Source organism: Schistocerca nitens, chromosome 1 (genome assembly GCF_023898315.1).
Source record: "Schistocerca nitens isolate TAMUIC-IGC-003100 chromosome 1, iqSchNite1.1, whole genome shotgun sequence".
Lineage (NCBI taxonomy): Eukaryota > Metazoa > Arthropoda > Insecta > Orthoptera > Acrididae > Schistocerca > Schistocerca nitens.
The window spans coordinates 790061277-790073391 of NC_064614.1; the positions used below are offsets into that span (position 1 = coordinate 790061277).

General features: G+C 45.9%; 1 protein-coding gene across 1 annotated transcript in view; it reads right to left on the bottom strand.

The window, feature by feature from the left end:
• LOC126262186 (neurofibromin) overlaps positions 1–12115 on the bottom strand; it is a 502919-nt gene that overhangs the window by 205385 nt on the left and 285419 nt on the right. Inside the window, exon 34 of the mRNA XM_049958602.1 lies at positions 3553–3733. Within this exon, the coding sequence (XP_049814559.1) occupies positions 3553–3733 (181 nt within the window). The remainder of the gene's footprint in view (positions 1–3552; positions 3734–12115) is intronic.

Below are 12115 nucleotides of genomic sequence, written 5' to 3' on the forward strand. Positions count from 1 at the left end.
TCTGTGACAAATGTAGACATCTGACACCTTGTTATCTAATTGTGGTTTCACTGTCGTTCAACCACTTTCCACAGATGCTTGCAACAGTAGGACGTGAACAGCTAACCAGATTGCCACTGTACGGTGCACGGTGGATGGTACCCCGTACCACTACTACTCATTTTCTTTTCTGTTCCAATCGCAAATAGAGTCATAATTTCTCCTGTCTTATCTTCAAAGTCCTTACACTCAACATATGCTGGCAGCAGTAGAATCATTAGATGAACGTCGGCCGAAGAACCCGAGACAGAAGCCAATAGGCAGTTTGTCAACAAGTGGCCACGAAAGCCTTAACAATTTTGTAGCAGTAGAATCATTCGGCAGTCAGCTTCAGATGTCAACTCTCTAAATCTTCTCAATAGTGTTCTTTGGAGAAAATGTCGCCTTCCCTCCAGGGATTCCCATTTGAGTTCCCTGAAACCTCTCCATGACACTTATGTGTAGTTCTAATTCACTAACAAATCTAGTAGCCTGCCTCTGAATTGCTACTTTAGTATTCCACATTAGTACCAATACAATAATGTAAAAGAGCAAATTATAAAAGAACATACATGTTATTCTTATCAAAACAGCACTTGAAATTAAAAAAATAAAAAATTTAAAAATGAAGCAATATATATGTACAGATACAACTTACCACCATATACTGATGCACAAAACTTAAGGACAGAAGTAAGTTTTGCATGATGTGTCATTGCCAACATAGCTCAATGTCATTTGGACTATTCATAGAAAGAACTGCTACAGTACAGTACATAAAGTAACAGAAATAATTTTAATCAAATGCTACAATTGCACTGAAGTCACTGAGATTTATGAAGATCCCCTGGACATTAAAAAACGCAAGACATGGTTCTTAAGATCACTATGAGCAATAATGCAGGCTCTGTAATGTGTTCCCAGGCTGGTCACAAGATTGGCAAGGAGCACTTGTGGTAGCACATTCCATTATCCATCAGCATGGCTGACAATTGCTAGATGGTTGTTGATATGGACACGTTGCAATATGACTCCCCAACCTGTTAGTAACATGTTCAGTCTTATTTTGTCTTGCTCGATGGGATTTAAATCCAGGAAATTGACAGGCCAGTCCAGTCACCCAACATCCTCTCATTCCAAGAGGCACTCTGCCCATAAGCCAGTCCATTTACCAAACATCTTCTCATTCCAAGAGCTCCTCTATCTGTGCAGTTCAATGAGGTTGTAGATTGACAACCATAAAAATACAGTCAGAGCTGAATGCACCCCTGAAAAGACACACATGGTGAAGGCATACAATGTCACAATAATGTTAACCAGTGAGTGCAGCATTTTCAAAGATTTGGAGGACAGTATGCCCATGAAAAATTAAGCCTCCCCACACTATAACACCTGGACCACAAACACAATCACGTTCAACAATGATCCTGGGTGCATTATGTGCTCCCACCTCTCGCCATATGAGGATACATAATGCACACAGGAACATTTTTGAACATGATTGTTTTGGTGGCCTACATGTTATGGTGTACGGAGGTGTACGGAGTTACATGGCTGTATTGATCTCCAAATCTCTGAACACAGTACACTCCCTGGTCAATGTTATTGTGACAGTGTAGTCCTTCCACAGTTGTGTCTTTTCAGGGTTGTATTTGACACTGACTTTATGTTTATGGATGACAACATGGACCACACAGCACAGCGCAGGTAGAGAAGCTCTTGGAACCAGAGGAGATTCGGAAAATCAACTGGCCTGCCTGTTTCCCCTCTTAAATCCCACTGAGCATGTGTGGTAGGCATTGGGAGGATGTATTACTGCATGCCCACGAGCACCAATGACTGGTGGAGGAATGGAATGACCTACCACCAGAACTCCTTACCAACATTGTGGCAGCACAGGAGCATGTCACAGAACATCACTGCCATTCATAGTGACCATACACCCTATTAAGAACAATGTCCCATCTTTTATAATGTCCAGTGCCATCATAAATTGCAGTGGCTTCAGTGGAATTATTGTCTTTGATAAAAAGTGTCATATCTGCTCATTTCATTATGTTTTCCTTTCAGTTACCTTCTATATTATACTGTAGCATTACTTTCTATGTATGGTCCAAGCTATGTTACATGGTAGTGACACATCATGTTAAAGTTACTTTTGTCCTTAGGTTTTAAATGAAAGCAAAAGTGGTTACATAAATTAAAAAATTGATGCAAGTCGTGGGCCACAGCACTTACTGCATACACTGAAGAATTCTTTGGGTGTTGTAAAAAAATAGTGGATTTGGTAACACACTAGCCACTAATTAGTAAAGATGTTCCAACACCATCCAAGTACTGATACCAACTCAAATGAGTAGTATTCAAATTGTCCTGTGACACTACACAATTACTCCTAACTGCTGATGATGATAAAACATAGTGATATCACAGATCACTGACTTAGATAGCAATCAAAAAAAGGAAGTGAAGATAAAAACTAATGAAAAATAATTTCATTTGTTCATTTTATTTCTTCATGTATCATCAAAATGTAGCCAATCAACAAATGGTATAAGTTTACAATAGGTATAATGTGAACGTTTTTACAAATATACTTTATATAAATAAAACAGTTTGCAACTTTGATTAGGCAGAATACATTAAAAATTTCTCAGGGAGCCTCTACAAAAATGGGGGTGTCTCATGTTCAGAGTTGTCTTATAGTTGGCTAAGTATGGTATTTACATTTATGTTATACTTAACACCTACATCTTGAATATGGGGCAGAAAACAGTCAAAAAGTTCTTTTGATTGATCCCCGTGATAACTATATGTTGAGGTAGCTTGCACAGTGTGGTATATCGCAAATGACCTATTCCAGGGAGCATCAGCTAATCCTAATGGTAACTTCTCAACTGAAAAAGCCCAAAGGAGTATTTATAACCATGTACTAATTACAAAATTCATCTGGATAAGGAATGGAGTAAGTTTTGACAACAGGGTGCATGTTTACTGTATTCTCAAAGAGCACCCAAAACCAATGTCCACGAATAATGAAGATCAACAATTGAGGATCTATTGGAAAGCACATTCATAGTACCATACACATATGTCAGTACTGAAAGTGATGTGAAATGGCGGTGCTTCAGTCTTTCGTGCCATGATGATCTCACTTGTCACAAACCACAATGCATAATATTGGCAGTTGTGGCATGAGAACTGCATTGGGACCCTCTGCAGAAATTTATGGTTGAAATAGATATCCTTGGGTATTACAGAATACAATGTTACCACATTAGACTAAAATCTGTTCACTTTATCCTATGTGACGGTCTTCATATGTGTTATTCTATTATTTTCAACAATGAGTATAAGCAGAAAAATTGATGAAGTGTGGTGCTCTAAAATATGTAAATTATATGATCAAAAGTGATGGGACAGCCTGGGTCAAATTATCTTTCCATGAATTGAATTCCATTTAACTCAATTTTTCAAATGATTTCCTCTCCCCATTTTGCATTTGAAAATATGATGATGAGAACAATAATTTACCTTGTGTCTCCAGGAGCTGGCCCTCTATTTTCAAGTCAAATGTTGCAGTTAAGGCACACAACTGGTTATAAGCAGCTGTTCGTAAGTTGGGGTCCGATGATCCTAGATTAAGCAAAGCCATATTGAGTAGTGTTCCAGGTACATCTTTTGGCCTTATCTTCTGATGAACAGTAACAGAATCCTAGAAACATGAAACAAAATAACATGCATGTCAACTTTTGTGGAAATTTAAGCTAACAGGTTAATTGACAACATCACAGATAAATTTCCTTAACATATTACATTTACAGCAATTAAAATTCTGTAGAGGTAAATTCCTCCTTGGTAAAATACTCCAGAGGTAATACAGTCCCCCATTCAGATCTCCAGGTGGAGACCACTCAATGTTATGTCATCACCAGGAGAAACAAAACCGGCATTATATGAGTTGGAGCAAGGTATGTTAGATCCCTGATCAGGCAGACAGTTTACAAAATTTAAAATGGAAAATGGATAGGTTGAATATAGACATACTGGGAATTAACAAAATACAGTAGCAGGTGGAACAGGTCTTCTGATCAGGTGAACACAGGGTTATGAATAAAAAATCAAATAGGGGTGGTGTAGTTTAATAGTGAATAAGAAAATAGGAATACAGGTAAGCTGCTATGAACAGCATAATGAACACATTATCATAGCCAAGATAGACATTAAGCCCACACCCACCACATCAGCGCAAGTTTATAAGCTAACCAGCTCTATATATGACGAACATGTTGAAGAAATGTATGATGAGGTAAAAATATTATTCAGATAGATAAGGGAGACAAAAATTTAATTGTTTGGGGAAATGGAATTCAATAGTAGGAAAGGAGAGAGAAAGAAAAATAATAAGTGAACATGGTCTGGGGGAAAGTAATGAATGAGGAAGCTACCTGATGGAATTTTGCACAGAGCATAATTTAATCATCACTAACACTTGGTGTAGAATCATAAAAGAAGGCTGTATACCTGGAAGAGATCTGGAGGCATTGAAGATTTCAGAGCTTTATATAATGTAAGGCAGAGAATTACAAACTGGTATTAAATAGTAAGACACTTCAAGGGGCAGATGTCGACTCTTACTACAATTTATTGGTTATTATGAACTATCGATTAAAACTGAAGACATTGCAAAAAAGGTCAGAAAATAGGGAGATTGGACCTGGATACATTGAAATATGAGATTGTTGAGAGTTTCATAGTGAACATTAGGAAACAATTAACTACAGTAGGGGAAAGGAATACAGAGAAGACAAATGTGTAGCTTTGAGAGATGAAATAGTGAAGGCACCATAAGATCAAACAAGTAAAAAGACAAGGCCTAGTAGAAATCCTTGAATATGACAGATGATACTGAATTTAACTGAGGAAAGGAAAAAACTTAAGAATGCAGCAAATGAAGCAGGCAAAAGATACTATATACATTTAAAAAGTGAGACTGACATGAAGTGCAAAATGGCAAAGGAGGAATGGCCAGAGAATAAATATAAGGACTTAGAAACATACACTCCTGGAAATTGAAATAAGAACACCGTGAATTCATTGTCCCAGGAAGGGGAAACTTTATTGACACATTCCTGGGGTCAGATACATCACATGATCACACTGACAGAACCACAGGCACATAGACACAGGCAACAGAGCATGCACAATGTCGGCACTAGTACAGTGTATATCCACCTTTCGCAGCAATGCAGGCTGCTATTCTCCCATGGAGACGATCGTAGAGATGCTGGATGTAGTCCTGTGGAACGGCTTGCCATGCCATTTCCACCTGGCGCCTCAGTTGGACCAGCGTTCGTGCTGGACGTGCAGACCGCGTGAGACGACGCTTCATCCAGTCCCAAACATGCTCAATGGGGGACAGATCCGGAGATCTTGCTGGCCAGGGTAGTTGACTTACACCTTCTAGAGCACGTTGGGTGGCACGGGATACATGCGGACGTGCATTGTCCTGTTGGAACAGCAAGTTCCCTTGCCGGTCTAGGAATGGTAGAACGATGGGTTCGATGACGGTTTGGATGTACCGTGCACTATTCAGTGTCCCCTCGACGATCACCAGTGGTGTACGGCCAGTGTAGGAGATCGCTCCCCACACCATGATGCCGGGTGTTGGCCTTGTGTGCCTCGGTCGTATGCAGTCCTGATTGTGGCGCTCACCTGCACGGCGCCAAACACGCATACGACCATCATTGGCACCAAGGCAGAAGCGACTCTCATCGCTGAAGACGACACGTCTCCATTCGTGCCTCCATTCACGCCTGTCGCGACACCACTGGAGGCGGGCTGCACGATGTTGGGGCGTGAGCGGAAGACGGCCTAACGGTGTGCGGGACCGTAGCCCAGCTTCATGGAGATGGTTGCGAATGGTCCTCGCCGATACCCCAGGAGCAACAGTGTCCCTAATTTGCTGGGAAGTGGCGGTGCGGTCCCCTACGGCACTGCGTAGGATCCTACGGTCTTGGCGTGCATCCGTGCGTCGCTGCGGTCCGGTCCCAGGTCGACGGGCACGTGCACCTTCCGCCGACCACTGGCGACAACATCGATGTACTGTGGAGACCTCACGCCCCACGTGTTGATTAATTCGGCGGTACGTCCACCTGGCCTCCCGCATGCCCACTATACGCCCTCGCTCAAAGTCCGTCAACTGCACATACGGTTCACGTCCACGCTGTCGCGGCATGCTACCAGTGTTAAAGACTGCGATGGAGCTCCGTATGCCACGGCAAACTGGCTGACACTGACGGCGGCGGTGCACAAATGCTGCGCAGCTAGCGCCATTCGACGGCCAACACCGCGGGTCCTGGTGTGTCCGCTGTGCCGTGCGTGTGATCATTGCTTGTACAGCCCTCTCGCAGTGTCCGGAGCAAGTATGGTGGGTCTGACACACCGGTGTCAATGTGTTCTTTTTTCCATTTCCAGGAGTGTATATTACTATGGGAAAGATATATACCACCTAGAGGAAAATTAAAGAGAAGCATTTGAACAAATATCAAGAGCTCAGATGAAAACCAGTACTAAGCAAAAAAAAGGGAAAGTTTAATGTGGAAGGAATATATAGTTGGTCTATACAAGGGAGATGAACTTGAAGACAATGTTATAGAAAGGGTAGAGGACATAGATAAATATGAGGTGTGAGATATGATACTGCAATAAAAATTTGATAGAGCAGTGAAAGACCTAAGCTGAAACAAGGCCCCAGGAGTTGATGACACTCCATCAGAATTACTGATAGTCATGGGAGAGCCAGCTATGTCAAAACTATTCCATCTGGTGTCCAAGATTTATCATAAATGCGAAATACCCTACGACTTTATGAAGAAAATAACGACTTTAATTACAAAGAAGGCAGGTGCTGACAGTCTGAATATTACTAAACTATCAGTTTAAGAAGTCTTGGTTGGCAAATTAGTATTTTGCAATTCTTTACAGAAGAATGGAAAAACTGGTGGGAAGTGACCTCGAGGAAGATCAGTTTGGATTCTGGAGAAATGAAGGAACACGTGAGGCTATACTGATCTTGTGACTTCTGTTAGAAGACAGGTTCAGGAAAGGCTAACCTATGTTTATGGCATTTGCAGACTTAAGAGAGAGAGCTTTTGACAATGCTGCCTGGAATATATACTCTCTTTGAAATTGTGAAGCTAGCAGGGGTAAAATACAGGGAGCAAAAGTCTATTTACAACTTGTACAGAAACCAGACAACGGTTATAAGAGTTGAGGGGTGTGAAAGGGAAGCACTGGTTGAGAAGGTAGTGATAGTGTGTTGTAACTTATCTGTTGTAACCTATCCCTGATGTTATTCAACCGCTAAATAAGCAGTAAAGGAAACATAAGAAAAATTTGGAGTAAGAATTGAAGTTGTTGTTGTTGTTGTGGTCTTCAGTCCTGAGACTGGTTTGATGCAGCTCTCCATGCTACTCTATTCTGTGCAAGCTTCTTCATCTCCCAGTACCTACTGCAACCTACATCATTCTGAATCTGCTTAGTGTATTCATCTCTTGGTCTCCCTCTACGATTTTTACCCTTCACGCTGCCCTCCAATGCTAAATTTGTGATCCCTTGATGCCTCAAAACATGCCCTACCAACCGATCCCTTCTTCTAGTCAAGTTGTGCCACAAACTTCTCTTCTCCCCAATCCTATTCAATACCTCCTCATTAGTTACATGATCTACCCACCTTATCTTCAGCATTCTTCTGTAGCACCACATTTCGAAAGCTTCTATTCTCTTCTTGTCCAAACTATTTATCGTCCATGTTTCACTTCCATACATGGCTACACTCCATACAAATTGTAGTAGCCACCAGAAAGATCGCGGGAGGCGCACATTGGTACGGCGCGTCACGGGCGGTAGTTGCCGCAAGTAGAGTCCCGTCCACCAGAGGGCACGTGAGAATTCGGACGCGACCTCTGCCGGCGTAACAACAAGAACAACAACAACAACTCCGGCAGCACGGGCCGTGCCCAGTCAGTTAACATCGGGCATGCCTAGGACACAGTCCCGGTCTACGCTAAGTGAAGTGCGACGTAACGTGAACAGTGTTACTACACAATTGGCGATGAGTAGGGTCGTTCTTTCGCGTGTTGCGTCGTTGTTCCGGTTTCGCAGCTTCTCCACGGCATGGAGGATTTGGTGCGGGTTTTGGTGGCGCAGCAGACGGAGCTCATGGCCACCATGAAACAAGTGCTTCCGGCGTTGCTCTCCTCGCCGTCTGCTCCGGCGCAGTTCCCACCTCCCTTTCCCCCGTATGACGAGACGGCGGAGGATTGGGACGCATATGAACATCGCCTTCGGCAGCATTTCCAGGCGTTTCATGTTGCCGATGCGGAGGTATGTCGTGCTCTCTTCTTGTCTTCGATATCTCCCTCGCTGTATCAAGTTTTGCGGCAGCTAGCGCCGTTGCAGGAACCCTCGTCCTTGTCTTTTGACGCATTGTGTTCATTGCTGTCTTCATATTATCGCCGCCGCACGCATGTTGTGGCGGCTTGGGTCGAGTTCTATCAATACAAGAAACAGCCCCATCAGTCTTACCGGGCGTGGGCCGCTACCCTGCACGGTCTTAGTCGCAAGTGTCATTTTGTCACGGAGCAGTCGCGAGAGTCGTATGCCCACATTATGGTACGCGACGTCATTGTTCGTTCGGCCCCTGATAGGGAGGTCCGGCAACGGGCCCTGCAGTTAGAAGACCCTTCCCTCGAGGAAGTTCTGTCCATTGCTCAATCGTATGAAGTGTCTCACGCAGCAGGTCAACAGCAGGAAGCGTGGTGCGACGTCACGGAGGTTCAGGGCGGCGCGGCCGCATCCACTGTGTCCGGGGTGGACGACGTGCGAGCGGTACAATCCGGCCGTTACGGCCGCTCCCGCACGGCGCGTAAACAGAATTCCGGCCGCCGGCCCCTGTTGCCGTCCTGTGCGTCGTGCTATATACATCATGATTGGTCAGAGTGCCCCCGGCGTTGGGCCGTTTGTCGCAAATGTAATAAAAAAGGTCACATTGCTAAAGTTTGCCGCTCAGCCTCGAAAGAATCGAAGGAAGCAAGTACAGAGGACATGGACGTTGACATTCAGGAAGTTTCATCGGGCCAGGCTCCCGAGGCATTGGCACGCAAACTCTTTATCGAGGTGTCGGTTCGGTCGCGCCGGTTACAACTGCAAGTAGATACGGGCGCGGCAGTTTCGTTGTTGAATGCACAAACTTATTCCGACCTTGGATCGCCCCCGTTGGCGCCAGTTTACCGGCGTCTACGCGGTTATGGTAAACAGTTCATTCCCCTACTGGGACAATTCACTAGTGACGTGACTTACAAATCAGTCACTCGGCCTATTACTTTTATTGTTGTCAGTGATGCGAGCTCCGCTAACCTTTTTGGCCTGGATGCCTTTCAAGCTTTCGGTTTTTCTATTGCTGACACCATACAGTTGGTCTCCGAAGACGTTCCCTATCACTCATTGGAATCTTTGATCTCAGACTTTCCAGATATTTTTGAGGAGGGCCTGGGGCCTGTTTCTGATTTTGAAGCTCACTTAACGCTGAAGGCGTCGGCTCGCCCGCGTTTTCTATGCGCGAGACAGATCCCCTTGGCTCTCCGCCCTCAGGTAAAGGAAGAGCTAGACCGGCTGACAGCCCTAGGGGTCGTTCTTCCCGTTTCTTCCAGTGAGTGGGCTTTGCCCCTCGTTATTGTCAAGAAGCCCTCGGGAAACTTACGTCTTTGTGGCGATTTCAAGGCCACCATTAATTCCCAATTGGTGGTGGACACCTATCCTTTGCCTCGTGCTGATGAATTGTTCTCCGCCGTGGCGGGAGGCCAATATTTTTCGAAAATCGATCTGTCGGAGGCTTATCATCAGATACCACTTGATGAGGACTCCAAACGGCTGGCGGTCGTCAACACCCCGTTTGGCCTTTACCAATACCAGCGGTTGGCTTTTGGAATATCCAGTGCCCCGGCGATATTCCAGCATTATCTTGAGCATGTCACGTCGAAAATCCCTCATTGTATTAATTACCTGGATTACGTAATTGTCACAGGCCGCAGCATGAAGGAACACTTGCACAACCTTCGCACCCTCTTTCTCAAATTCAGGTCTGTGGGCTTGCGTTGCAACCTGCATAAGTCAACCTTCTTCCAACCGTCCATTGAGTATGTGGGCTACACCATATCTCGGCATGGCATCCAGCCACTAGGAAGTTTGGTCCAAGGTATCGTCAACCTTCCTCGGCCCACTTCGCTGAAAGAGTTACAAGCTTTTTTAGACAAGATAGCCTATTACCACCGGTTCATTCCCAGGGCTTCCACTATAGCCTGCCCCCTGTACTGCCTTCTGCACAAGGGTGTTCCTTTTGATTGGTCGCCTGCATGCGAGCGAGCGTTCACCTCGTTGAAGGGCCTCCTCACTTCAGCCCCTTGTTTGGCTACTTTTGATCCCCATAAGCCGTTGGTCCTGGCTACAGATGCTTCGCAGTATGGGGTGGGAGCGGTCCTGGCCCATCGCAACGCAGATGGTTCCGAGCAACCACTGGCGTTTGCGTCTAAAACGCTTAGTCCCGCACAGGCCCATTACTCCCAGGTGGAAAAAGAGGCTTTGGCCATTGTCTACGCTGTTACCAAGTTTCACCCTTTCTTGTATGGCACGAAGTTTCAGTTAATCACTGACCATAATCCGTTAATATCGTTATTTGGCCCCGCCTCTCAGATTCTGGATATGGCGGCCCACAGACTACAGCACTGGGCCTTGTTCCTCTCTAAGTACCATTATGACATTCATTTTCGCCCTACAGGACAGCATGCCAACGCCGACGCTCTTTCCCGTCTTCCGGTGGGCCCGGATCCTACGTTCGATCAAGAGGAGATGATGTGTTTTCATTTGGATGTGGCGTCCCGCCAAGCAGTTGATGGCTTCCCGATCACTAGTTCTCGAGTCGCCAGGGAAACGGCGGCTGACCCGGTTCTCCGGCAAGTAGTTCGCCTCATTCAGCAGGGGTGGTCCTCCCGCCCTCCGGGCCGGGCCTCGGACCCTCTTCGTAATTATTTTCTTCTACGAGACCGCCTCTCGGTCTTGGAAGGAGTTCTCCTTCTGGCTACCGATGATACAGCTCCTCGCGTGGTTGTTCCTGCAGGTTTACGAAGGGAGGTCCTCACGTTATTACATGCGGGGCACTGGGGTGTTTCCCGTACTAAAACCTTGGCTCGCAGACATGTGTACTGGCCCGGTATTGACAGAGAAATTGAGCACTTGGTGGCCGCCTGTTCCCAGTGTGCGAGCCAACAAGCATCTCCCAGGGCAGCGTTCTCTTCATGGCCGCCGGCAACCCAAGCATGGGAACGTGTTCACATCGATTTTGCGGGCCCGTTTCTCAATGGCTTTTGGCTCATTGTCATTGATGCTTATTCCCGATTCCCATATGTGGTTTGCTGCTCCTCAACCACTTCAGAAGTTGCAATCCAGGCACTAGCAAATATCTTTTCTGTGGAAGGTCTGCCAATCACCCTGGTCTCAGACAATGGACCGCAGTTTATTTCGCAGACCTTCCAGGATTTTTGTAGGTGCTTCGGTATTCGGCACGTTTGCTGTCCCCCCTTCCATCCACAATCGAATGGGGAAGCCGAGCGCATGGTGCGCACATTTAAGACGCAGATGAAAAAGTATGTGCACGAATTTCCTGCAGAGGAAGCCTTGACGTTTTTCTTGACGGCATACCGGACCACACCAATGGGCGAACGCAGCCCCGCAGAGCTCCTCCGGCCTGGTCCTCGCCAGTCTTCCCAAAACGGAGTACCTGGCTTTCCACTAGGTATGTCGGTCTGGGCCCGTGGGTTTGGTCGCAATCCACGTTGGATACCGGCGGTGGTCCTGCGCCGAAATGGCCGCCGGCTCTATACCTTGCAGGCGGGGGATCGGGTGGTACGTCGTAACCAAAATCAGCTACGTCCACGTTCGGGCACCCACCCTCCGACCTCTTGGACACCGGCTTCCCCATTGCCGGCACCTGTATTGGTTTCACAGGGGACGTTACCTCCTCTCCCCGCTGTGACTCTGC